This window comes from Alternaria dauci, chromosome 2 (genome assembly GCF_042100115.1).
Source record: "Alternaria dauci strain A2016 chromosome 2, whole genome shotgun sequence".
NCBI lineage: Eukaryota > Fungi > Ascomycota > Dothideomycetes > Pleosporales > Pleosporaceae > Alternaria > Alternaria dauci.
This window is the reverse complement of record NC_091273.1, coordinates 4,429,771-4,456,716: the sequence shown is the minus strand read 5'-3', so window position 1 is coordinate 4,456,716 and position 26,946 is coordinate 4,429,771. Positions and strand designations below refer to the sequence as shown.

Genomic DNA, 26,946 nt, shown 5'->3' with positions numbered 1-26,946 from the left:
GGTAGCATAAAATTGAGACATGTTGCGACGCGTTAGAGCTGAACGACATTAGGTGTTCAGCCGCAGTGGGGGCCAAAATGGCTTCTCCATCATGATTGGTACAGAACAGGTGGCTGCATCAATTCTCAAGCGTTTCACAGAACAGGCCATGTAATCAACAGAGACGCGAAACTCAAGTTACACTGTCGTACATGGCAACGATACGCAGGACAGATGTAGAGAGCTGAAGCGACAGGATGTTCATGCCTTGAAGCACACGCAGGACCACGCTACTTGCACCAACCAAACCTAGTGCACAGAGGTCGCGCCGCATACGTGATGGACTCTTCATACGTAAACACGAAAGACAACTTTTTGATGCTATCGCCTAGCACTATGACAGCTACGTGCACATACCCACGCGACCTTTCTTACTAGAGCGAAGAAAGAGCCGACGAAAGCCGAATGGAAAGGGAAAGGTTTATACTCGGCTGAATCAAGCGACCTTCCTGCGCCTCAGAGCATGTCAGAAGACTATGCCGCGCTTGCATGTCCAGCGCACAACTACTCGTCTGAGTTTGACACCCCATTTTCAGCACCGCGCAGAGCGAAGAGTGCGCGGTCCAGTTCCTCTTCAGCTACCATGACCGTTCCGGCACGCGCGGTACTCAGATAGCTCATCTCGACTGGATTCTCCAGTTGTCCTGTCGTTTCGCCAACCAATCTGCCGGCTACACCACACACAATGCCGGTGCTTTCCATTGGCAAATCCCGCAGATCCAGTGTGATGGGCGTCAGAAACTCATCTCTTGAGCCGAGGAGAGTATCTTGCGCAAAATGCGGCAGTAGAGTGTGGTCGAATAGCAATGCCGCCGATTCGGTGTCAGTTAGCGTGAGGGATAAAAATTTCGGATATGGTTGAGTGATGAGGCATTTTACGAGACCAAGATGGAGTGCGTCGTCGGCGGCAGTCGTCATGCTGTTGCGGTTTCGAGCTTGGTTCATACCATTTGCGCTATCCCGGCGACCGGCACACTGAACGAGCCGGATACTGGAATCCACTGTAGGGACGATACTTCGGCGCTTGAGCGTTGCAAAGGTCCTGGTTTGGAGCTCGGATATAGTGGTCGGCGGTGGGGTGCTGGGCGGTTGAACTTCTAGTGACCCGGCTGAGTGTTTGCGGCCATGTTGGAACGAGTTGACGTATGAGGAAGTGTCCTTTTCAAACTGGAAACCACGTTCCTCTAGTGCCTGTACGACCTGTGATCGATGCCGCAAAGGGACAAGAATGTAGTCGGAGAAGTACGTGGTGATGAAGAAGATGGGACTAGAACAAAGTCAGCCTTGTGTACTCTCCACGGCGATTTCTACTCACATTCCGGCCAGAGCGAGAGGACTCGTCAGCTCCAAGACGCGTTGACCTGCATCAAGTCCTTCACCATCGACTTGCATTACGACGAAGTCATCTGCAGTGATACTGACGGATTCTCTTGACTCAGCATCCAACAAATTGAGAACAGGCACAAACAGTTCACTAGCACGTGTCCTTGAGCATACTATGGAGCACTCGACTGGCGTGATGGAGATATTCACAAAGGGATGCTCGCAAGGCCAGCCTTTCGGAGGCTGCACGGCACCAGAGCCGTTCCCGAAGGCCTTGCGCGTTGCATTGGGCAGTACTAGTTGAAGAATCGACTGGAGAAAGTTGCGATACAGATGCAGCGGAATATGTATCAGAGCAAGTTGAGTGTCCTTGAAGGTGATCATGTTAGCTGATGTCCATGGAAGAGAAAATTTTGTGTGGGAGGCAAATTATAAGAGTTGCCCTTCCGAATGTCGTGCATGAAGGACCCGCCACCAAGGCACCCTTCGGTGTAAGACACGGACACTTTTGCTACCATGCAATGCAGCAAGGCGCATGAGGAAGAGAAAGCCCACGTACAAGAATTCGGATGTTGGCACTGAGGAGTGTCAAAGATGAGTCCATTACGTGCTACAAAGATGAGATAAGAATAGGCGTTCTCGATGACGATGGCTCGCGTGCCGTGGGTAGCTGGGTGCGGGACTCGTTTCCGATTCGGTAAGTCGGTTTGACAAGGCTTGCTAGAGGGTCTGTGGAGCCTCCAGGAACAGTATTGGTAGAAGAAAAAGCAAGCTTATCGTTGTTCCGAGACTTTTGGGAAGTAATGACGATATGCAGGCCCAGATAAAAATGCGGGGGAGCTGACCAGGCTATCGGTTGATGTGTTCTTGTCCAACAGGCCAGTGCGAAGTATTGTTCTTGAAGCCGAAATTCATCCCACTAACTGGGTATGTGAAGCTGAGAAATGGGATGTGTAGTGCCTGGATACCGAGAGTGTATATGGCACAAAGGTGCTGTGAGCAATCGTACCGATTCAGCTGCGGACCGATGGCATGCGTGAAAGTGACACAATGGCAGGGCACTGTGTGGAAGCCGCTGTATGTGACTTTGAGGCGTGGCTTACTTGGGACGGAATGCCGTGAGTCTGGGGTAAGAGATGCAGCGTGGGGATCAATGCAGGTGACCCTTGTCTAATTGGCTGTGAGGCTCGTGGATGGCAGATGGGTGAACCCTAAAGTTGGTTTTCAGGGCAGCGTGCGCAATGCGCGGGGCGAGCTGGGCGCGTGGGGTGGCACACTCGACGGCAATGAACACTGAGATGATGGCTGGACGCAAGAATCGGTCCTGCGCGTAGAGCGGATGCTGCTACTGCTGCTGCTGACGTCTACTGCGAAGGCGTGGGACGGTATCCGATCGGAAGATAGTCGACGTATCCAAGGACAGCTGTGGGTGCTGGTGGGGTGGATCCGTGGTTGCTAGGAAGCATCAACGTTTTATGTGAGTCGAACGCTAGTAGAGATATGTGCCGAGTGTGGTGACTCGAAGAGACAGCCCGAGAATTTTCCACGACAGCGCGGCCATAATGCTGGGAAATGGCCTCTTTGGCCGGCGGCCAGCAACAGTCAGCGAGGAGGTCGAGTCAGCGTCGGTATGCGGATGGGACGTCAGAGCCAGCCACAACAGTCTATCCCTTTGTTGCTGGTGTCATGCACCAACTCTGTGAGCTGCAAGCAGACCTCGGGATTGTCCGTGCTCCAGGCCAACCACCAGCACTCATGCCCGCCTGCTGCAACATGCAATCCGGCCTGCACCCATTCTCTCTTGTGCTTGAGGGTACCTGATCGACGCCAGCAACACTACCAGAGTTGCACCGCGTTCTCGACAATGTTTTCATGGCGCCGACGGGCAGACTCTTGGAGAGGGCCTTTTGAAAACGATCACACGTCCTTTGATTTTCACACAAATGACAAACGCCATGCCTCTCAGCATGAGCTGCGCATGTGCAGTCCCTGGCCCCATCAGCAAGCACATGGGATGGTAGCTCCACCGAGTCCATGGGTATTGCAGGAGAGGTATGATTGCGTGTATGCATGCAGTGTTGCCTTTTGTCCCTGAGCGGGAAGCCGAGCATAGCCGCCGCTGTCGACCGGACCCTGATTGACTATCACTCTTTGCTCCACGTCGCGATACGCGCACACACTACCACCAGTCCCCGCAGTCGGCACTGCTCAAGCATAGACAAGAGGTCGGCGATGAATGTCAGAGCGACCAGTACCCTGGTGCGCGCTGTCGTGTAACTAAAGAGGCGCATACCCCGCATCGTCTGCCATTCCGCCCGTGCATCGTGTCCTTCGACGACTGTACCTTCACTGGACCCCCTCGCAATGACGTGCACGCGAGTCTAGAGGACGAACGGCTACCCGCAGCTCGGGAGAGCAGCGTCAACAAGGTGGGTCATCGTATCGTCGAGCTCGGAATTGGCCGATATCACCTCCATGCGATGATGTCGTCTGCAGGACCCCTCTCGGTTCAGCATCCCGGACCCACAAGCGGACGCCGCATACGCAGCACGCACATTAAACAAGCTTGCGCGAGAGACGCTTCGAATCACACGCGTGGGGGGGGCTGCTCACATTCTTACTGTGTCTGGTCCTCTTGCCCCTCGCCAACTCATCCGTCTTCCCTGCAGATTGCGATGTTTGCTGTTATCCTTCCTACGCTCGACGGAAGCCGGCACACCGTCCGCCATGCATGACATGGAGTTTAACGGTAAGACATTGAATTCGATATAGGTAGCCTGCAAGACATCAGGGCCGCCTATCAAGGCTGACGATACCTCGCACAAGACATTGCACAATACGATTATGGAGTGCCGCTTGACAGCAATGTGGTCGCACTGCATCTAGAGATAATGCGATCTCTGTGCTATCTTTACTGTCCAACGCGGCAGCTCGGAACTCGAGCTCGACTCTAGTGGCCGTGACTGGAGCACGGTGACCGCAATCGGCTCATTACATATACGAACCATGACCGATCATGGACTGCGACTCCAGCAAATGATCACCAAACGAAGCGCGACCGATAAGCCATCCGACAAGAGCCAACTTCGTCCAACAGAGAATGAGAAGCAATCTTTGCTCCGACTGCCTGGGCACTAGAGTCCACTCGGTGGAATTGTCTTGCTGTGCAGTGCCACACTGGGTGTGAGAAGGGCGTAGAATCACGACATCAAAGACGCATTTTGGGGATCTCGTACATCTGATGGGGTTGCACAGTCAGCCATGGGCCTGCGACTAGCTTCTCTAGTACGGAGCAGACGGTTTGAAAACTTCATCCCCTTTTCACTGCGTCCTTCACCTTTGCGGGGTTATTGGACATTCCGACATCCCAGCGTGGCTTTCGAAACGTCATATCTTGCGGTTAAGATACCATCATGTTGAAAGACACCAGCGTAGCCCTGTTAGAAGACAGTACGTTCTGAGAAGCCGTTACCCATTTTTGGCGCAGCCTACGTTGTCATGACATTGACTTCCGGTTGACTGTTCTGCTCATTCCTATACGCATTCGCACTCGCACGATATTTGGCTAAAATAAAGTGCTTGACTCTGAGCGTGTAGCAACTGAGTGAGGAATATGATCAGCCGGTTGAACCAGTATGAGATTCTCTGTACGGGAGATGTGATTACCTAGGCCATTGGTGGAAAGGATGTATAGATGAAAGTGGTTCGGTCCATGATATGATCAGCTATCAACTTGCTCAATTCTCGGGACTGACGCATTGAAGATTGTCCATCAGATCTCATACACTTTGATGCGCAAAGGGATTGTTGATGGACACAGCAGCATTGCTTTCAAAGGAATCTGATATGAATCGTGGTGATGGTCTGTGCATGGCCGTTTGACTCGTGTGACAGGATGTAATCGCGTTACCACAACAAACAGACACGGGCATCACAATTCTTATCGGTATCCAGTATCACGACACGGCGACGCGCCCTGTTCATAGTCGCATATACCAACCATGGTACGAACACATTCATCGTATACGGCCAGCCCCACGCGCTTCCAGTCGCCTCAACGCAGTCCAGCGCGTCGCCCGTCCCAAGATGGATCACAGTATGAAATGGATCTCGATGCTCTGGGCCTCAATTCCACATTCGAGTCTACCGAACTCGAGGATCACAACCAACCGCCTGTCGATCACGTAGACACAAGCGAGATTGAAGGGCCCGAAGACTTCACCATGAACATGACCTACTGGATGACGGCAGATCTGCCGCTGGCGCAGATCAAATCGCGAAAAGAAGCCAACACAAAACGACCCGTGATAAGAATGGACGCTATACAAGATGGTAGTGAGAGTAGGCAGGCAACTGAAGTGGGCGAGCCGGCTGTCGTGGTGGAGGACACCGAACAGCGGAGGAAGAGTCGATCTCGTACCACTTCCCCTACGAGGCGCGCGAACGGCACAAAGAATGAGCGCCAGCACAGCATACCAGCATCTGAACGGTCTATGGAAAATGAAGAGAAGGTCCGGAGTTTTCTCAGCAATCTGCCAGACACGGAGATGGAGGGCGCCATCGCGGGAACGCCGCTACATGCACCAAGACATAGCTATCTCCAGGTTCCACGATCCTCGCCCCCAAAAGCGCGATCTCTACAACCCACCGTCGAGGACTACGATACACCGCGCAAGCCTACCCAAGAAACGGTCATACGGCACACCTCGGCCATCATCGATACAAGTGAGCAGGATGTGGCTCGGAATAAGATCGCAGAGTTGCAACAACGTCTCGAAGAGCAAGAGTCTATTTCGCGATCGCGCATCACCGAACTTGAGACGATCCTATCGTATACCCGCTCGGAGCTCGAGAGCACACGCAACGACAACTACAAGCATAAGGAAAAGCTGTCAAGCCTAGAGAAAAACCTGGAACAGCAACGTGCAGATCATGAAGCAGCTCGCGCAGCTGCGGATGCCGACATGAAGGCGCGAGAGGATGCGTTGGAGGCCAGAATGCATGAGTTTGGAGAAGAGATGCGCCTCCAAAATCTCAACAAGCTGGAGACCATGCTCGAAGAGTTTGAACGGCAGCGGAAATCTCTCGAAGAATCGAAACGACAACTTACCGAAGAGATCGAAGACAAGGACCAGAAGCTAGAGGAAGTCCAAGCAGAGCTGGCACAGGTACGGCAGATACATGAGCGTGAACTTCACGACCTGAAGGAGACGCAACTACACGAAGCCGGACATGGTATTGAGGATGCCGAAAAGGAGCGTCTGTTGTTGACCGAGCAACTCTCTTCGGTCCAAGCGCGAGCAAACGCTTTGCAGTCCAGCCTCGAAACGGCTACATCTGACGCCAAGGCAGCTCGTGAGGAGGCTCGAAGAAGAGACGAAATGCATTCCGCTGTCGAGGCCAAAGCTCAACGCCACACAGCCCGTATTGCCGAGTTGGAAGGCCAACTCCAAGCTGCCAAATTTGAAGTGGAATGCTCGCATGCCGATGTGGCAGCTAAGCAGCAGCTGTTTCATACGAATCTCGATCTCAACTCCCGGCTCCGCACTCTGCAGTCCGAGCTGGAGACTGCACGAAGGGACCTCACGGCGACGGACCAGGATCCTTGTCGTACAGGTGATCTGGAGACTCGCGTGAGAGATCTTCAATCGCAACTCGAAGCCGCCCGCGCAGAAAGCACCACAAAGGAACAGCATCGGTCGAATACAAGTGCTCTGGAGATGCGTGTCGGTTCTCTTGAAACGCAGCTTGCGTCTGCGCTTGCAGACCTAGCTGCGAAAGACCAACAACTGCAGAGTACAGCCGCTCTGCAAAGATATGCCAAGTCCCTAGAATCTCAACTAGAGCGTCCTCATATCGGAATTACTGCGAACGATGAACACACTCCTCAGGTAGCAGAGCTCGAGGCGCGCATAAGGTCCTTGCAGTCTCAACTGCGATCTGCTCAGTCCGATCTGTCCGCGAAGGAACAAGAGTTCTCCTCTTATGTTGAATCGCAACAGCACGCTGAGCAACGTTTGAATACAGCCCAGGGTCGACTACAAAGCCTTGAGACGGGCAACACGAATCTTCGCCAGCAGCTTGCAGAGGCTCATCGTGAAAGTGCCAAAGCACGAGCTGACGCAGAACGCTTTGAACAAGACCTAGAAGATGCCAATGATCGTCTGCAAGATGCTCGCGCCGAGGCAGATCGCCGCGTGACTGACGTCGAGAGGAAGCTCAACAGGATGAAGGAGCTCAAGCTTGAAGCAGAGAACAAGTACAAGGAGTTGCGTGACCAACACGAAGACATGATAGAAGGACACGAGGCTATGATGGATGATGTCCGCGACAAGGCAGAGGATGCTGTACGCAAAGCCGGTGCCGTGCTCGAGCAAGAGCGTACCGAGAAGAGGAGTCTTGCTAAAGACCTCAAGCGGGCCAAAGAAGACGTAGAAAGGCTCCGCGCGGCCGCAGCTGCCAAGTTTGAAGAGGAGACAGACGACGACACTACCATCTCAACATCTGCAACTGAGACAAACGCAAAGGATAGCGAAATCGCTAACCTCCGCGACATCATCCGCAAGCAAGTCTCTGAGACAAAGACCCTCAAATCCGAACTCTCCACCCTTCGCAAGGACAACAAGGCCCTCAAAGCATCATCTACATCCCCGTCTCAAGACACAATAGCCGCCCTAGAAGCCCAGCTCTCTAGTCTTCGCTCCGAGAACGCAGCCCTCGAGACCCGCCTTGCAAACCAAGCCGCTGAAAACGATGCTATCAACAAGCAAATGGATGAGAAGTTAGCCACTCTACTCAGTAAACTCATGAAGGAGAAGGCTAAGACAGTGGTGGGCAAGCGTGATGGTCAGTGGACCGAGAGTGTTAGGGAGCTAGAGGAAGAGAAGAAGCTGCTTGGCAAAGTGCTGATGAGGCAGTGGGGGAGAGAAGAGGTTGGTGTTGATGAAGAGAGAGAGGCAAAGGATGGGAAACAGGCGTATCGGTATAAATATGTCAAGAGATGATGGGATGGGGCACTCGCTGCATAGTACAGGCGTTATTGGTATTGATATATTGGCGATGTGATGAATTCATGACCTGGCCTGTTCGGCCCAACTCCAGCCTCTTCACAAGTCCTCCCGCTTGCCGTATAGTATGTTGCAAGTGATGCTCATGTCCTTCATGTCTGCTCGAAGCAGCTCTGCGCAACCTAGCCTTTAATCGCCGGCCCTAATCATGTATGCTCCATCTTGTATGGTGATCCTGATGCATCATCTCTTATAGCAGGCCTTTCCTGGCCAACTCGACCTTCTTTCCAAACTCGCCCTTGACCCATCCTCCCTTGCTGCCACAGATGGCGATGCCGTCGCCGAGCTCGACTTTATCCTCTACATTTTCCCAGGCGCAGGGGCAATGGTGCGGGAAGTGGACGCAGGAAAGGGTGCCGGGGCATAGGTAGTGAGAGCATTGTGCTGTCATGGAGCGTTAGCGGTGAATATGAGTGTCTCATCATGAGATGTAGTTGCTGAACATGTGCGATAGACGTGTTGTAGGCGGGTAGCGAGGGTCGAGGATGCGGTAGGTGGACAAGGAACAGAGTAACGTACCGCCCTCGTATTGTGCCTGATACCAGCTACTGTCGCTCCTCACGTTCTGTGCCTCCTGATGTTGCTGTCCGCCTCCACCGCCAAACATCTGATCGAAGAAGCCAAATTGCGCGCTCGAGCACCATACAAAGGATGCGAGGACCGCAAGGATGATTTGGAACCGCGCCATGTTTTCTGTAGACGTGAAAAACGTATGCGACAACCACAAGACAATAGGTGAGGTTCAGTACACGGTATGCGGCATGCGGAAAGTGGATGATGTGGAGGTTTTGGGCCCAATCGATGCAAACAGGCCAAACAAGGTAAAGTCGTGTGGCAGGGGTGTGGTGGGTGGTTGGCTTGGCGGAAACCCAGAGCTCGGTGGTCCGCAAAAAACTCCGCTGGAATATTCGAGCTTTCGACATCGCGAAACTTATCTATCCTACGCGCCGACAACACCCCCCTTTACCCATTACATTCGCTCGCCCAGCACGCATCCTAGACTGTAAATCTTAAGCACCTCTATTACCAACACGTTAGTCAACTCTACCCCCTCTTGCGCTGTGAACGCGCATGCCGCGCGACCACAGCTAGCACGACACTGGGCAGACGAGAAAGAGTCGCAGACTGACATTGCCACAGCATGCATCTCATGTACATTCCCGACCCGGCGAACCCGGCCAAGCGCATCTACACGCTGAAGAAGGTCATCGATGGCGAAGTCAGCAAGAGCGCGCATCCCGCCCGTTTCTCTCCCGACGACAAGTACTCGAGGCACAGGGTCACCATCAAGAAGCGCTACGGACTGCTTTTGACACAGCAGAGTATGTTGAGGAATATTCATGAGCCCTAGAACGGGGTACATGTACTAGGGGAAATCAGAGCTAACTATGGGTACAGAGAACATGGTCGCCGAGAAGAACTAAGCGCTTCAAACATGGATAATCAATGGTATTACACACACACACAATGGGCAGCGATGCGTGGTGATGATGTGGCGTGCGAGATAGCTGGATACGCGAGGTGTGATGTCGCGGGAGATGAGCAAGACGTGGAGGCATGACAAGGGCGTTCAGCGGCGTATTGGCGAAAGAAAAAGTCTTCAGACATGCGCCGATTTTACTTGATGGCGGTACGGAGTGCGCCTTGATTTTCTCTTCATTGGGCAAAATGGGAGGTTTTCGAATGCAAACGATTACTATTATTCCTTCACAAGCAGGTCGTGCGTGTTTGCTTATCTAGAGATTCGCGTGACGTACCGCGCTGCTACATCGTTGGCTGACCTGTAGGATTGATTTACAACAAGTGTCCCGCGCTTGTGATGTCAATGGCAAGATTATATATGTATTATGTCTAAGATATACATGCATCGCGAGATGGCAAATTTGATGCAGAGCAAAGGGGCCTATAGGTATAACGTCGAAGTCAAAATGGGAAAGGGGGTAGGAAGAGGGGAAAAGACACCAGACACCATTACCCAAACACCAAGCCAATGGTCTATCATCTCTCCCACTTACAACGTACTCCTCCTACATGACTTCCTCTTGTTTGCCATTCTCTTAATCACATTCTCCACATCCGCAAACTGCTCGTAAAATTTGAGACTTTCTGGATTCGCCAACGTGCCGCTCGGCTTGATCTTCTTGCCGGACACGATCTGCTTGACGGGCAACTCGACCTTTTTCAGATTGACTGTAGTCTATTGAACAAGTGTTAGTATCTTCAAATCTGGAAACAAAAGATCGTAGAGAATAGATAACGTACCGGAATATCCCAAGTCTGAAACACATATTTCGGAACATGTCGCCGACTCCTCTCCTCCGCAATCTTACTCTTAATCTTGTCGACCAAAGAGTCCGTATACACGAACCCTTTGTTCATCTTGAGAAAGAGAATAACACTCTCATCAGCATCCCCCGGCCGCCGTTGTCCCACACAGATACTATCCGCCACCTCTGGGAAGTGCGTCTCAATAACACTATAGATATCCGCGGACCCAAAGCGCACACCGCTGGGATTCAGCACGCCGTCTGCGCGGCCAAGGAACAATATCTGGCCTGTGATGGGATGCATCTGGATAAAGTCGCCATGCGTCCATACACCAGGGAAGCGAGTAAAGTACGCAGACTGATACCGCGTGTTTTGAGCGTCGTCGCCCCAGAAGTAGATTGGCTGGTTGGGAAACGAGGCAGTAGCGACAAGCTCACCTGGCTCGCCGTCGGGGACGGCACAGCCCGGACCGGATTCGACGAGGGAGTCGTAGACTTCGATTTTTGTGCCCAGAGCAGGACCTTGGCATCCGCCTGCGTAGACGGGCTGGAGTGGGTTTTCGAGTCCGAAACGTCCGGCTATGTCTGTGCCACCGGATTGGTTGCGTAGGTGAACGGAAGCGGGGAAACCGGTGTCATAGAACCATTCGAATTGCGCTTCGGTGAGGACCATGCCGGTTGTTCCTACGCTCTTGAGGTGTGAGAGTTGGAAAAGGTCGCGGGGTGCGATGTTGCGTTTTTGAAGCTCGTGGAGGAAGCGTGGTGAGGTACCAAAGTCGGTTACGCGCTGTTCTTCTAGGATGGAGAGGAAGGCCTCTGGGGAGGGTTGGAAGGGGGAGCCATCGTATAGGATGGAGCGGGTGCCGAAGAGACAGACTTGTACGGACACGACGTACATGATCCACCCAGTCTGTGTTTACCAGTCAGTCTATGGATAAGCTGTTGATGAGATGGGGAGGACTTACGGTAGTGTATTGCAGAACCACACTCTCGGGTGTCATCTCCTTGTGCAGTATACTCTCCTTGCAGACATTCATGAGCACACCGCCAGTCGAATGTACAATGCACTTCGGCACACCCGTCGTTCCACTCGAATATACAATCAGAAACGGATCTCTGAAGGCCACTCGCTCAAACACCAACGTCTCGTTCCCTTCCGCAACCTCCAGAAACTCATCTAGTCGCACCGTCTTCGGCAAATTCCCAACGTCAGCCGGCGTCGCAGGAAACCTAGGCTGCACGACGACGCCCTCAAACTCCTCCACGCCACCCTTCTCCATACCTTCAAGAATCCCCTCAATCTTCGGCCTCAGATCAATAGTCTTCCCATTATACACTGCCCAGTCATCCACAAAGACGTACTTGGGACGAATCTGCAACAATCGTTCGAGAATGCCTTTCGTACCCATATCAGTACTACTAGAACTGAACAGCGCACCCACAGCAACCGTCGCCATGAAAACGATAAACGTGTCAAAACTCGTCGATGCAATCACAGCGACACGATCGCCCTTTCCAACGCCCTTGGCTCGTAGAGCATTCGCGAGAACACCCACGCGTCGGCGCAAATCACCCCACGTCAAGTGTCGGATTTCGGTGTTGCCCTCGCGGATTTCGGTCAAGGCGATTTTGGATTCCTCCTTGTGGGTTGTGGTGCGGACAGAGGAATCGGTAGGACAGGCGGTGAAGAGGACGTTTTCGGCAAAGTTGAGGTAGGTACCATTGAACCAGTGGGGGTTTGTTTCCATGGGCAAGGAAGTGTCGACGACGGTTGTGTAGGTGCCGGAGTAGATGAGGTTGCTGGCTTTCCACATGTCGGTCCAGAAATCAGTGCGTGAGGGCCCGACGCTCCAGTTGTAGAGGTCGCGGAACTTCTGTAGGACATGTTAGCGTTGCTGGACCTTGTATACTTGATACTGGTTGTTGTTGTTGTTGTTGTTGTTGTTGTTGTTGTTGTTGTTGTTGTCAACGACCACAAGGCTTAATGGCATGCGGCAGCCATGCGCCCATCTCCATGTCACTGAACTTATAAGCTTCGCGCAAAATTGGTTCGTTCCTTTCTTCCTCTCGTCTTCACGACGCTGGCCAGGGTCTGTATTCAAGATCTCGATCAACGATCTCGATGCTTTATCCAAGTCTTGTCTCTCATCCACCCATTCCAAGTTCCCAGACGTACCTGCATATGTAGTCCCCGTTTCGCATTGGCATCCTGCATAAATTTCCACATGGCCGTAGACTTTGGATCAGGGTGTTCCCATAGTTTCCGCGGCGTAGATACAGCCGTTGCCATCATCACCGGAGCCTGGTACTCGACCTCAGTTTGCACAAGCATAGTCGCCATATCTTCCGCAGAGTGTGCGAGTTCAATTACAAAAGAGTGTAAGAAAAAACAAAAAACAAGAAACAAAGTGGGGTGAAGCGAGTGGATGTCAAGTCTTGCACTGAGGTTCCTGTCAAAAGGCGCCGTTGTCATGATATGTAGCAGACTCTACTCCTAACGACAGAGATTCACGTGCAATGCACTTGTTGTGGCATACTTCCTTCTTCCGCCCAACAACCCGAATTAACAATGCAGGGATGTGAGAGCGGGTTGAGCTTTAGGTCAACAACAAGGTACGGGAGTTACGAACAAGACGTGCCACGTCAGGGACGAAGAACTTAGTTCCATTGATTTCCATGTTTGATCCATGAGATCTGCGAAAACGCACCTTGGCCTTGGGTACGAAAGGGAATGTGGTGGATGTGGAGAATGCTGTGGATTCTTATGGTTCTCGGCCTACAGAATCGCCGTCGCACAATTGATATGTAGCCGCCAGTGGCGTGTCGTTCCCTGTCGCTTCCTCCTCGCTTCGTCTGCTGCTGTCTCAATCATGTTCCCAATGGGTTGAGTGCATGCGGGGAAGCTTGGTTACGGAAGGCGCGTATCCAGAGCGAACGTTTTTCGTTCTACACTGTTGCTTTTGTCGCCTATCGTGCCTTATCTGGATATTTTGTTGGGATGTCTGTATGCATCTCGATCTATCAGGTTAGTTCCTTGCTGTTTCTACCGTTGATACTGTAATATTGTCGTTAGTAGCCCGTCGATTGCAGTCATCTAAACTGACTTTCGGTGTTGCCGAGGCCTGCTTGCACTACATTCCATCTCGTGCGCAATTTGAAAGGTTGAAGCGAACACAATATCGCAAAGGCGAGTGCTTTGCATTCGTTCTCATAATCGGTTGGGCACGCGACCTGGGCCCTGAGGAGGTGTGCGATAGCACGTGGCATTTGCCAGTGCGCGCGTGTGCGTCCTGAGGTCATGAATCATAGAGCTGCGGTGACGACGCACCATGAAGGCAAACACTATATCTGTCAATGAGTACACTGTTCCAATGTCGCACCGTTGCCTGATAGGAAATCGTAGAGTACCGGTGTTAGGCTTTTGGTGTCTCGTCTTTCCGTCTGTCCTCTGGTGACAACGTTTCTGGTACTTCTACCGTCGTTACCCCACGCGGGACGTCGACCGGCTAATCTTTGACCCTTGCAACAGTTGTAATATGGCCATTGATATAGGTTAGACACGATCTCTTGCGCCATCGATCAGTCTTGGTCTCGTTGGTGCGACGTACCCCACGACTGTTATCAGGACACGGTAACCGGTACATCTGCGCCGCGATGGTGGTCGACCACAATCTACGTGAAACTCGCTTGCAAGCATAAGCTGATATATGGTGTGCCGACAATATCATCCCTAATGATCAGATGTTCGGGAAGTTCCTGCTAAGCCGTGTGTATGATGAGTGATATTCTTGGGTCGACCCGCGATCGAGACCCGGGTTTCGTTGTCAATTGGAATTGTTCATGACATGCATTTGTCGCCAGAGACCAGGGTCAATTGAGACACGGTAAAGTAACCCTGCGTATACAATGATTCCGCTGTCAGCACAACTTGTAGACATTGGTGCCACAAGGCCGCTGAACTGCAAGCACTGCTTGTGGTAACGTTGGAACACAGACCATTAGCTCCGTCCTGAATCATCGTGTCATGGTAAGCAAGACCATGCACGGAGGAATGCGTGTGCGACCTCATGGGGCTGAATCTTTGTGCATGTCTCGGAATTCCGGAGCTGGTGTTCGTTCACTCCAACTAGGCTGGCCATGGTCCAGACTCGACTCTGGGTCGCGCCGTTGCAAAAAAGAATGAGTCTCGCTGTGAGAAGATTTGTAACGCAGGCATTGCTGTGGCGATTTTTACTCGACTGATGGTGTCCTTGAGTGCCTATGCTGTGTGATGGCAGTGACAAATCGGGTCAAGGGCCGTCTGCGGTCTTTGGGCGTTTCTCGTAAGCAACCGACATGATCACAATGTTGGGAACGATGAGGGCATGTCCGGAGCGGACTTTGGTACTACGCCGTGCAGTCGGGCGTGGCAGCATGTTGTGAGACGGCTATGATGACACTGCAAGTGAGATGTGCAGACTCGACGCAGGGCCTTGACGGCACGTTTGAGCGTGAACCAGACGATTATTCAGAATGATGCGAACATGATGAAACGGCCGCTGGTGTTGGAGTACCAGACGCTTTTGGGTGCGCTTCCAGCCTTGTGACGTAAGAGGGTAGGGCCGGACTATTGGGATGCAACAAGCTACCACAAGGCTACAACCCACAATGCTGAGGTGAGCGAGAGTGGTCAAAAATGGACTGTCGTCTGAGGGATGCCGCAGTGTAAGATGAGAGACGAGTTTCCGATCACGCCGCGGCCAGGGCATGCCATGCTGGCGTAGTGTGCGAACCTCTCCCGAGGTTCGCCCTGATGACTGACATTAGAGAGCATGCTCACGAGGCTCACCGTCGAGCGCTGACCCATGTGGAAAGCTCGTGGGTACTGTGGGCAGCTAGCACGGTCCTAAACTCCGACGATAAGCTGCTAGAGGCGTAGTGTAATATAGCCAGATTGGCGAGAGTCGATGCTAGTGGCTTTTATTCGGCGACGTGGCTGACTCTCGAGGGGATCAGAAGACCCTCGCAGATGGCTCGCGGGACGTGTCTTGACTCGATGCAGCGACGCAATCTTGAGCGGTTTGTGATTGATGAGGGAGTGCGGCATACGATGAACTGTAGGTATAGGCTGCGCGGGGGCCGGGGTAGGCCTGGCCATGGTGTTGGCGGTGAGGGCAACAGAAAGTGCAGCGACGAATGGCACGGCGGCAACCGTGCACACCGTCTGCACGTAAAATGGAGCGCAACCTGCAGGTGAGTGTGCTAGGCCCCGAGAATAGAGCCAGGGGATCAGCGTGTTCCTGGCCGCTGCGAGAGGGCGGCATGACGGCCAAGAAGACTCTCGTGCAGTCAGCAGCTGTGCGACTCCGGGTCTGCTGGGTGCTGGGCGCAAGCGTCGGAACAGTATCCAGGCCATGGGGAGCGGTGCCCGCGTGGTGTGGAAAGTTTCCACAAAGAAGGGTCTTCCCAGGACATCCAGGGCATCCAGGGCTCTCTCAGATCTTGCCAATGCGCGCGACGGTTAGAGCGGGCAAAGAAAAAAAGACATGGTGACAGTTATCGATGATCCTTTCGGCAATGGCGTCGTCGGCCGCTGGGCCAACCCCACACGGTGGCCGCCCCATCCAGCGAGGGCCGGCGCCGAGTGGTGCTGCCCCTGAGCGGCACAGGAACACCTGTCAGGTCACCGTCGCGATGGGGCATGGTGTCATGTTCGCGCTGATGAAAGGATGGCGATCATGAAGGCGTCCCGTCCTCTTGTGACATTGCCATCGCAACGACTCACGGTCCTCTGGCAACGGCACCACGCTGCGTGTGCATGCCATGCGTTCTCCATAGGCGCTCGCAACTGGGCTGAGGGTGTGCGCGCTGAGAGTCTTGAAACCCGTCGTCGGCCACTCAGACCCGCGGCCTCAGCACACCTCGCGCGCAGCCCGGCAGCTAGTGCAAGCGCAAGCTGCAGCGGGCGAGGGCAGAGAGGGCTAGAGGGAGAGTTGCGCCATGGACGGCCGTCAGTGCCTGGTGCTAGGCCAGCGTGAGATGATGAAAGGCGCACCGACACGGTGAACTGACTCTTGGGCCCCCTCCCTGCACCCTCGCCCGTCCCCACCCTACTCGGTTGTACTTGAAACCTCGACGGGCTGCCAGGGAGGCGCAACCTGCAGAGTGCTGCAATATATACGGCCCTCGCCAATTTGTCTGATATAGCCCCGGCCGCACTTCCACCCCTCCCCCATCCCATTGCTGAGCGCCATCTCATACTCGAGCTGTTGCTACTCACCACGAAGCCGAACCCGTGCGACAGGACCAGTCTCACCCAGACGCCCGCTTCCCTGGTGTTCCCAAGCCACGCACACGTCTCCGACTATTGGCGCGTAGGGCCTGCACGCCTCTGGTTTCAACCCTCGTCGGCTGCCGCTCAGTCCGATATATCATTCCCACCGGACGAGCCATTGCAGCTGCAATTCCCACTTTTTCCTAGCAATCATGGTCGACACAGCAGTAACTTCGCAGTTGAAGCAGTGGACTTTCGACAAGCCCCAAGTCGTCGCACGCCTCCAACGATCCAGCACTGACAGTGCCGCTTCGAGCCCCAACCTGTGCGACGATGCTCCCGACACACTACGCATAGACTCTGCTACCACCCAACGGCCGACTCTCCCCACCAGCACCACCTCCTCCTCCAAGCACAGCAAGAACAAGGAAGGCGCCGTCTTCCAAGAGCGCTATCTATCGAGCGAAGAAGACCTGACTGCCGACGACGCCTCTGGCTCTGATTCCGAATACGACTACGATGACGTTGTCGTCCACGACCTCTCGCAAGAGTGCAAGGCGAGGACCATGTCGGTGTCGAGATGGGACAAGGGAAAGAGCTGCGACATGGCCGTGCTGGTGTCGTACGCACATGCAGGGCGTCCCAAGGTTGTCGAGAACCAACGCTCGCCCGTTGATCGCCCAACGGTCCAGCAGCGCTCGGCTTCCGTCGCGAACCTGCTCCCCGTCACCTCAGCCAGCAAACTACGCAAGGCAGACGAGGCACAGCGACTGTCCATGAAGGTGATGCCCACAAGTCGTCTGGCTTCGCCTCCCCTCTCCCGCTCCATATCGCCTGTCGCCGACCCTGAGCCCCGCCGTCCGTCAACCAGCCACAGCCCCGTCACCACCAAGACTGCCATATACTCCGACGCCGCTTCCTTCGCATCCTCCTTCCAGACTGCATCGACTCGCAGCTACTCGCCCGCACCGAGCCATGCACAGAGCGAGGCACCTCGTCGGCCCTCTACCTCCACGGCAGGAGATGCACAGTCAGCTCGTTCCTCTGTGTACATGCCATCGAAATCCCGCCTTGACCTGTCACGGATACAAACATCGCAGTCATCGTATCAATCGTCGTCGTATAGGCAATCGCAGTTCACGCCGTTGACTCCCAATTCGCCAGCACTTTCCTTCCTCAGTTCCGACCCTTATGAGAACTCGAATAAAAGCGCCGCATCGCCCATCATCAAGAAGCCTGCTGCACACCGACGGTTACGATCGATATCCATGAAGCTGTCACTAGCCAAGATTGCCATCTCGCCAGCGAAGAAGCCCTACGACTCCCGCGTCAACGGCAAGGCGCCTCCCACACCAATGACACCAGCACCCATGACGCCTCAGACTGCACCCATCGAGGGCTCAGCCAATTTCTCGAGCCCAAACAAGCTCCGTCGCGCATCCACCATCCTCCGACCAAAGTCTCGGGGCAACGACTCCAAGAGGGCGCCGACACCAGAGATGGCTCCTCCGGTTCCTCAGATCAACACCAGCACAATGCAGCAAAAGCGCGCCACCACCCTGGGCAGGATGACGGCCCGCGGCGCCAACGAGCGTGAGCCTACTCTCGTCATTCCAGAGTTTCCAGGAAAAGACAACGACGCGTCCAGCGTAAAGAGCCGCGCAATCCGACGACGCAAGTCACTAATGGATTTCATGGATTCGCTGTAAACGCATCAGCACTTCACTTGTTTCGAAACGCATCTCCACACCACCCGAACGCATAAACGCATAGACGACACACCAGTCTGCGACTACCTTGTACATTCTACTCTACCTCTTCTGCCTTCTCCCTGCTGGCCATCTTGGCACTTAAGTCCTTAGCGCATAATACCCGGTGTACCCACAGCGCACGACATTTGCATTTCCTTGTCATCAGCTTCCATTCCTGTTTGTCCTTTGAGGTTACGATACCCTCCCAAGCTATTTCGCCGTTGGCATTTGCGAAGTGTTCGCCGCCACACATACCGTCTGTCGCTATCCACCGCATCCAGCATGCATACTTTCTTGCCATCTTCTAATTTGTCCCACACTCGTAGCTATTGTTTGCTTTGTCTGGAAATGAACGGTCATGATATCCCATAGGCATTTCCTAGTCGTCTTCGCCTAGCGAGATGAGAATTAGAATCTACCTCGCTTACAACAACCTTGCCTATCACATTGCGCCACAAGCATGACGATGATCGCTAACAGCTTGCTTTTGTGACGTGTTTGTTCCGACTTGTTCGCATCACACCATGCTATCAACTTGCGACAGCGACAACGACATGGCCAGCACGCGTATGCACCATGACGCCACGCGTGCCCAACCTCCAGGTTTCAGGGCGCCAGCTCCCAACGTCGCCATCTACACACGCCCAGCCTACCCAACCCCACGGTCCAGCATGACGTTGCCAGACCCTCTCTACAGTGGGCCTTACGCATCAAATTCAAGTCTCCCTACCCACAGTTGCGCCTCCGAGAAAGGCAGTGGGCCGACTGCATTCGGCGTCCCCACCTTTAGCCTTGCAGCGGACCGACGTGGTGAAGGACCCAGTTTAAACTGTTGCTTCGGGGCTTGGCGGTGTTAGGGTTAATGTGGGGACAGGTACCCTTGTCTTGTGATGTTTGGGAGCAACATGGCGAAAAGAACACCTCGACAAGAAGAAACACGCTACCTATCGGCTAAGGCCGAGGGATTGAAGATACGTTTCGTGCCGTTGCTGGCGATTAGTCACTATTCGCTTCAGGAAGGTTGCACGTACAAATCAGCTCAGTATGCTTTTTAATCGGGTATGCAAACAATGGTAGAGAACTAAACAAGGTACCGAGAACGGCCTCTCCGGGTACAATTGCAGTGCTACGAGGACACAAATCTTGCTTTGCCAAATTCTCGGGGCAGAACAAACTTCCGTTCACTTTCCCACGCCTCACAACAACACCAATGATAGTACCCATCTTACTCAATCTCACATCTATGCTCGGCAATCCTGACTCAGTAGTCAACAAACATCGTTCCCTCGCAACCATTATTCTCCGCCAAGTACCCACACAAGCACGCATGCACAACGCGCCCGACGACGCAGACCTCCATCCGCTCATCACACCACCACCACCACCAAATCCCTCCCCACTCTCACAATGCATCAAGAAATCAGCCTCATTCAGGCGATCATAATATCCGGCTCACCCCTGTCTATATAGCAACACCGAAATTCGATCACAACGGAGAGAAAACTATCCAATCACAAGAGGCGCCGCGCGCTTCCCATTATCTATCGTGCCGTAAAAGAGCCACCGTCCGATCAGATACCCGTTCATCTCCAAACTTACCCAAAAACTCGCCGCCCACTATACTGTACCCATGATCGGCTGCCGCGTGTATCCTATACCAAGGTAAATTTCTCCGTGTGGCCCAAGCTCCACAGAGATACCGAAAAGTAAGTCTTGATTCTGAACCTTGTGGGGAATTCTGGCATGGAAATATGATTGTGGTTTGTCAAGATGAAACGCGTTAAGTCGGCGCGGACATTTTTTATTTTCCTGGGAGAAGGATGGATTTTGGTGGGGGGGGGGGGGAAGGGTGAGCACGCACTTGGATGCCGGAGCCACGGAAGAAAAGGATACAGGTTTGTGATTGTGAACTGTGATTGTAGGATCTCGGAGAAAGGCACGGGAGGTGGCGGTATTGCGTGCAGGAGGATGCATATGAAGGTCGTTTGATCGACTGCAAGGGATGCGATGGTGGAGATGAGGTGGGTGTGTGTGACGGGGATGGGGCTTGCAGTCAGTGAGATATGTCGATAAGGCAAGGGAAGGGAAGGGACGGGAAGAAGTGGATGTAGCGGCTGGCCAGGTAAGTGTCATGTGATTACGCATTTCCAGTTTGTAGCTGGACGCGTCTTGGTTCTTTTCTGCAGTGTATCCAAAGCTCATCAATCAGGCCACGTCCATCTGCCTCTGTTCTCACGGGGTATGTCTTCCAACTGCAATATGTCATAGCCAACACGTATTCTTCTTGTCAGGTATGCGGGTTCCAGATGTACACGAATGTACTCGCTCGAGCCGGCCAGAGGACACGCCACGCCGGATACTTTCGGGATGTTCCAAAGAGCCATTATTCGGAGTAGCTGAGTCTGTGTGTTCGCCCCCTGTGTGAGCAAGCTCCCCATGTGAGAAAGTTCTTCTGTCCATCTATTAAGGTCTACTACGGTGTACTGCGTCGTTTCGATATCGGTTGACCAGCCAAACGCTAATATAATGAATCGACATCCTTGCGCTGAGTTGAGTCCTTTTTCGTTCTTGGACGGGCACACTGAAAATACCAGTCCAGCACAATCCGTTCGGACGCCCTTTGGCACGAAGAACACGCCGTCTTCGGGGTCAAAACAACCTAGGTGCTCATGGACAACCATCTCGGGTGCTAATTCAAATCGTAAAAAGTTCTCGCGATGTGAGCTAACAGAGAGCTGCGCCCACGATCCATCTGTTGGATCAAAAAGCGTGCCAGGTTGTGAATCGTCTATGGAGTGTTGATCGACAAGAATGTAGTAGTGTCCAGGTACATGTTTGAGAAGCATGTCCATGTATGCAACGAGGCTGTCAGGGCGGTCTCGGACGAAGGTGTTTGGTCCTACCTTTCGCAGACGTACAGCGAGATCGGTGCCCTCGTTTGTCCGACAGTACAGTGGCAAGAGGTAAAAACCGCCAGGGGTCCCGAAAACAGAAAAAAGGGAATTTGTTTTCAAGCCGTTATTGGATATTGAAAACTCTTGTTGGAAACCACCCACGAATGCAGTCTGGAACCTTCTAGCATATCTGAATGGAGCCGGGGATTTGGCCAGTATACCACAGTGGGCCGATACCTCTGGATATATGCGTCGTTGATTTTTGTACGGTAATTCGACTTTCCAGGCAAAGATACTAATATCAGAGTTCGTTCTGATGATCTCTTCTTGCAGTCTCCGGAAGGCTTTCGATCCTTCTCCATACAGCAGGGGCATGTTAACATTGAACAGGCCGAGTAGACAATATGCCATGTCTTCGATGCGGGTAGTCTCTCGATCTGCAGCCCAGGACATCTTCTTAGCAACGCATACCGATGACAGAGCCTCTTCATGCAACAAAACCTCACGAGAAACTCCACTAACTCTGAATAAGTCAGCGCAAAGGTCATGTTTGGACCCCATATGGTTCCATTCCATGTCGAAGAAGTGCATGCGAAATTGGCCAGGGGCAATCAACTCCTGTAAGGTCCAGCCGCGTGTAAACCTATACTGGATATAAGCCTGATTCCAACCGTGACTGACATCAACTTACCACCGACATCCTCTTAGGTCCAGTGGATTTTGGTCTAATTTAACGTCCGAGAGGTATACGAAACATGCTCGGCTTCTTTGGTACCATCGGTACATTGAGTTGATGGCTTCTGTCAACTCGGCGCTGCTACTCTTGTCGATACAACATGTATCTATCCACGCATAGGACAGATTGTTCTGTTTCGCTAGTTCAAGCGTCTTCCTGATCTTTTCGTATCCCTTTTTGTGTGAACAAGCACCACCGACATAGTCCTGGTAACATACTTCCTCCTCTTCCCAAGTATGGGATAATATGGCATATTCTGGAGTTTTCCGACCGATGAACTCTGTAAATTCTCCCGTGCCGGTGTTTATAAGCCGCATGTCGCAAGGTAAAGGAAGCCATGCGAGAGGACAGAGGATGTGATCCAACCGGTGAAAACCCGAGATCAGGTTAGATGAAGCGAGGGGTTCAGCCTGGTCGCTTAACCAAGCAGATAGAACACAGCCACCACCACCGTCCAATGAAGTGCTTACGAGACATGATCAAATAGCAGCAACGTTGCATACAATTGTGTGTGACAGACTCTGGGCGTGCTAAGGACTTGTGGCCTAACTGGGAAGCGACGGGGGAGACCACTTCCCCAGAATACCAAGCACCACAAAGTTTCTGATGCGATTTCCACGATAGCGTCGTGACCTCTGGGATATGCGTAAGGAAGAACAGTCGTGTCGCTGTCAGTGTTGCCCATCGCGTCGCAGATGCGCTAGCTCGTTAGCGGCGAGCGACGTCATGGTGATTCGCGTGTCTGGCGTGACGGCTCCGCTTTCACAAGCATCGCAGACGCGCATCTCTCTCTGTCCAACCTCTGGTCTCTGGCTGCCGGGTGATGCTTATCGCTGAGCAAACATGGCATCTGCGAGCGATGTTCTCACGCTCATCAGCTCTTTGGCACTTCGTCTGAGCATATGGATCTTTCTGCGATGGGTATGTACATGGACAGAGGCCAATAGCTAGGTGCGTGTAGCTAATCAGCCCGCAGATACCCACAACCATCGTTCCTGCACTTGCGACCGCGCTCACGCTCGTCTACATCCCTTCTTTCCTCACCAGCTTCCAGGACACGGCGCAGTACAAGATCATTTCCGATGAACTCGACATTATCGTCAAGGAGACTGTTGGAGGACGCGGCGATGACTCCAGCGAGGACGTACAACTCATCGACGGCGCAGATGAGGGGCCACTGCAGGAGCTCGACGTCGAAGAGACTATCCAGTATGAGGAGAGGGAGCCCAAAGTGCTGCGTACGCTACTCACTGGGCTTCCTAGCCCTTCGTCAGCCATGTGGAGCTGGATCACCTTTGGCATCAACATGGCGTTGATTGCCATGGCCCTGGATGTGGTCTATCGCGCTCCATTGCTCCACCAATGCCACGACGCGAGTTTTGCGCGTGTGGGATACGTGTCAGAGAACAGCGCAAAGATCTTGGTACGCGAGCCGTATGCCTTTGACGTGAAAGTCCTCTATCGCTCAATCGACGGCACGGAACGCTCGTGGATGCACAAGACGCACCGCGCCAGCCAACCTGAAAACTGGCTGACGAACGAGACCGACTTTACAACTGTCATGAATATCGAGCACCTACGACCCGACCTGCCGTACGAGTACATCGTTGAGACTTCGCGTGAGAACATAACGGGCACCTTCACAACCGCCCCACGACCAGGCCACATATCGACGCTGAAGGACAATAAATATACCTTTGTGCACTCGAGCTGCATCAAGCCCCGCGTGCCGTACACACCGTTCCAACACCCTCTCGAGTTTCCAGGCATGAAACATCTTGCGCGTTGGCTGCCAGAGCTGAAGCCATACTTCATGCTCTTTCTTGGCGACTTCATTTACGTGGATGTCCCACATCGACAGGGCAGCGACGTTGAGACATATAGACGCGAGTACCGTCAGGTTTACTCGTCGCCATCATGGCCAGCAGTGAGCGAGAATCTGCCATGGATTCATGTCATCGACGACCACGAGATTCACAACGACTGGAACAGCAACATGACGGGCGTAGCAATCCCAGCATACGACGCCTTCACGCACTACAACGCCGCTCCCAACCCGCCTCCTCACCGCGAAGGAGTCACCTACTTCTCGTTCACCCAAGGTCCCGCCGAGTTCTTTCTTCTCGACACCCGCCGGTACCGTACCCCTGCGAGCAAGGACGCTTCCGACCCCTCGAAGACTATGCTCGGAGCTCAACAACTCTCCGACCTACTCGCCTGGATTCATAAAGTGCCACCTCCAGGTGTTCACTGGAAGTTCATTGTGACTGGCACACCCTTTACCAAGAACTGGCAGTTTGGGTCAGAAGACACTTGGGGTGGACATTTGTATGAGCGCAGACGTATACTGGAAGCAGCATGGGACCTCTCTTCCACGCATGACATCGGCGTCGTAGTTCTCAGCGGTGATCGTCACGAGTTCGCTGCTACTTCTTTCCCACCTCCCAAGGATGGCAAGTGGCCTACCAGCGCTACGGTACACGAATTCAGCACCAGTCCGTTGAGCATGTTCTACTTGCCCTTCCGCACATACAAGGAGACTGATGACGAGGACGTGTGTCTCAAGTACCTTCCAGACGGTAACAGCAAGTTTGGTGCTGTGGAGATTACTACGCCTGAGCACGGTGAGCAGAGCTTTGTCAACTATCGGCTGTTCATCGATGGTAACGAGGCTTGGACACATTCCATCAGCACACCGCCGGGAAGGAGTGGAAGCCATCGGGCGAAGGATGCTGTTTGGGGATAATGGATGAGCGTATGGGGAGATAGTAAGAAGGCTTGTGGATCTGGCGTTAAGTAGATGTGCTTCATCAGGAGGAAATTATAATCCATCTCTTTCTTAAGAACAGTGATCAGAAATCTGGGTATCTTTCATTGCTGTCATAGGCCCAATGCTATAGTATGTTTCAACCCCACTTCCTCTTCGCCTTCTCCTCATCTTCCTTGGTCCACTCTCGTGGTAACACAGCAAAGACAAGGTACGAAGTATGCGTCTTGAGCTCCGGCTCCGTCCTATGCACCAGCCTACCCTCTTTGAACAGCGTCCGATTTTCCAACTCCTTCTTCGTCTGCGCGAGCCTGTCATGCTTACTTGGCGGCACGCCCTCCATCTTCTTCTTGCCCTTGGCTACCTCACCATCCTCGCCCACAGCCTCACCCCGTTTCCGCGCCTCGGCTTTCCGCATAACCTCGACCTGCTTCTCGCGCTGCATGCTGTGGAACACGGCTGCACGGCCTTCTACGTCCCTCAGTCTTTGTACCGCTTCCTGAACATTCGCGGGATGTGCGTTGCCGCCGCGGACGCCTTCTTCTTGCAGACCTACGCGCTCTCGACGTACGTCGAGGCGCTTGGCCTGAATCTCTACCATGTCTATTTCAACCCAGCCGAGGGTGCGGAGGGCAGAGACGGTCTTTGTGACTTGCTCGATGCAAGGGGAGAATGTGCAGATGCGGACTGCATTGCGTGGGTTGAGGGGGCTGCGGAAAGGCTTCGACGAGGATGCGGTGGTCGATTGCGCTTCGGCGGTAGGGAATGTAGGGTCGTCCGAGGGAGCTGGTGTCGATGGATCTGAAGCGACAGACTTCAGTACTGCGGATGAAGGGGGTGTGCGCGTGAGGTGCTTGAGAGCGTGCCATGGGGCTGGCAGATCGAGGAAGACACAATCAGCATCCGGGCCTGTCGCATCGTCTAGGCCAAAGCCGTCGTTGTATACGTCGCGATGCGTTACTGTGACTAGCGGATCCAGGCCGTGATCCTTGATTTCAACCTTGAGTTGATTGGCGCGCGGTTCGTGGTATTCGAAGCTGTATACGCCACCAGTCCTCGTGTTGCGCTTCCTCTTCTTGGAGATGCCTACAGCATTTTCTTCATCCCCGTTCGTCTCGGTCTCGGTCGCAGTATTTTGCGTCCCAGGGTAGCCGTTGTAGACTGCTCGTATCGCTGCGTGCGTGAAGCTTCCACTTCCTGCGCCAGCCTCAATAATATGGTCGCCTGGCCTTGCGCGCAGTCTTTGTAGGATGTAGCTGTAATCGGGCGTGTATACTACTTGGGTTCGGTGCGGTAGCGATATTGTCCAGGTCTCTGGCGTAGGCGGTATAAGATGCGCAAATCCACTACTTGCCGCCGCGGCCTTCACTATATCCCTCTTTTCGACCTCCTGCTCAGCGGCAGGCTTCTCTTCGCCTTCATCCTTAGCGTCCCTCTTGCGCTTCTTGTTTTTTCCGCGCGATCCAGTATCGACCTTTGACGCAAGAATTTGCGTACCCCATGGCTGACCGACAAGTGTGCTGTGAGGAAAAGAGCCAAATCGCGTGTTCTCGACCTTGCCGTCCGGGTAGTCTGAATCGGCTTCGGGTGATAAGACGGCAGGAATGAGATGGTCGCGGCGCAATTGGATGACACCGAGGTTGTTCGCTGTCGCACAAGTTCCTGGGTCGAGGAAAGGAGAAGGTGTAATGGCCATGAGCGCTAATGTGCAGGTCGCGACAGACAAAAGATGTGGAGATGATGCGATCGCGACTCGGAGCTCCAGAACAAAAAGATATTCAGCGGGGAGCTTTCGAGATTGCCATTGGAGGGGAGCGCCAAGGCTCTGCCGACAGGGGTTCTTATTGCT

General features: G+C 53.4%; 8 protein-coding genes across 8 annotated transcripts; 4 read left to right on the top strand and 4 right to left on the bottom strand.

Moving 5' to 3' along the window:
- Positions 1–543: 543 nt before the first annotated feature.
- ACET3X_003506 (uncharacterized protein) lies at positions 544–1,966 on the bottom strand (the record flags this gene model as incomplete). Its single annotated transcript, XM_069448788.1, has 3 exons — positions 544–1,306; positions 1,355–1,731; positions 1,922–1,966. 3 exons carry the CDS (start codon positions 1,964–1,966, stop codon positions 544–546), a joined length of 1,185 nt encoding a protein of 394 aa, XP_069310053.1.
- Positions 1,967–5,363: 3,397 nt separating this feature from the next.
- ACET3X_003505 (uncharacterized protein) lies at positions 5,364–8,366 on the top strand (the record flags this gene model as incomplete). The annotated part of the gene is made up of 1 exon (XM_069448787.1): positions 5,364–8,366. The coding sequence occupies one exon, from the start codon at positions 5,364–5,366 to the stop codon at positions 8,364–8,366; it is 3,003 nt and encodes a 1,000-aa protein (XP_069310052.1).
- A 253-nt stretch (positions 8,367–8,619) lies between these two features.
- On the bottom strand, positions 8,620–9,117 carry ACET3X_003504 (uncharacterized protein; the record flags this gene model as incomplete). Its single annotated transcript, XM_069448786.1, has 2 exons — positions 8,620–8,813; positions 8,949–9,117. 2 exons carry the CDS (start codon positions 9,115–9,117, stop codon positions 8,620–8,622), a joined length of 363 nt encoding a protein of 120 aa, XP_069310051.1.
- Positions 9,118–9,317: 200 nt separating this feature from the next.
- On the top strand, positions 9,318–10,119 carry ACET3X_003503 (uncharacterized protein). The gene is made up of 3 exons (XM_069448785.1): positions 9,318–9,462; positions 9,570–9,751; positions 9,828–10,119. Exons 2-3 carry the CDS (start codon positions 9,571–9,573, stop codon positions 9,851–9,853), a joined length of 207 nt encoding a protein of 68 aa, XP_069310050.1. The 5' UTR covers positions 9,318–9,462; position 9,570; the 3' UTR covers positions 9,854–10,119.
- A 321-nt stretch (positions 10,120–10,440) lies between these two features.
- ACET3X_003502 (uncharacterized protein) lies at positions 10,441–13,037 on the bottom strand (the record flags this gene model as incomplete). The annotated part of the gene is made up of 4 exons (XM_069448784.1): positions 10,441–10,626; positions 10,692–11,606; positions 11,662–12,570; positions 12,873–13,037. The coding sequence occupies 4 exons, from the start codon at positions 13,035–13,037 to the stop codon at positions 10,441–10,443; spliced, it is 2,175 nt and encodes a 724-aa protein (XP_069310049.1).
- Positions 13,038–16,805: 3,768 nt separating this feature from the next.
- On the top strand, positions 16,806–19,112 carry ACET3X_003501 (uncharacterized protein). Its single transcript, XM_069448783.1, has one exon. The coding sequence runs from the start codon at positions 17,162–17,164 to the stop codon at positions 18,656–18,658; it is 1,497 nt and encodes a 498-aa protein (XP_069310048.1). The 5' UTR covers positions 16,806–17,161; the 3' UTR covers positions 18,659–19,112.
- A 4,061-nt stretch (positions 19,113–23,173) lies between these two features.
- ACET3X_003500 (uncharacterized protein) lies at positions 23,174–25,076 on the top strand (the record flags this gene model as incomplete). Its single annotated transcript, XM_069448782.1, has 2 exons — positions 23,174–23,251; positions 23,307–25,076. 2 exons carry the CDS (start codon positions 23,174–23,176, stop codon positions 25,074–25,076), a joined length of 1,848 nt encoding a protein of 615 aa, XP_069310047.1.
- Positions 25,077–25,236: 160 nt separating this feature from the next.
- Positions 25,237–26,793, bottom strand: ACET3X_003499 (uncharacterized protein; the record flags this gene model as incomplete). Its single annotated transcript, XM_069448781.1, has 1 exon — positions 25,237–26,793. The coding sequence occupies one exon, from the start codon at positions 26,791–26,793 to the stop codon at positions 25,237–25,239; it is 1,557 nt and encodes a 518-aa protein (XP_069310046.1).
- Positions 26,794–26,946: the final 153 nt, after the last annotated feature.

Excerpts from the sequence above, each read along its gene's own strand:
- ACET3X_003501 (XM_069448783.1), top strand. The coding sequence starts at position 17,162 with ATGGTCGACACAGCAGTAACTTCGCAGTTGAAGCAGTGGACTTTCGAC.
- ACET3X_003503 (XM_069448785.1), top strand. The coding sequence starts at position 9,571 with ATGCATCTCATGTACATTCCCGACCCGGCGAACCCGGCCAAGCGCATC. Across the intron at positions 9,752-9,827 it reads ACTGCTTTTGACACAGCAGA|AGAACATGGTCGCCGAGAAG; the intron begins GTATGTTGAGGA and ends CTATGGGTACAG.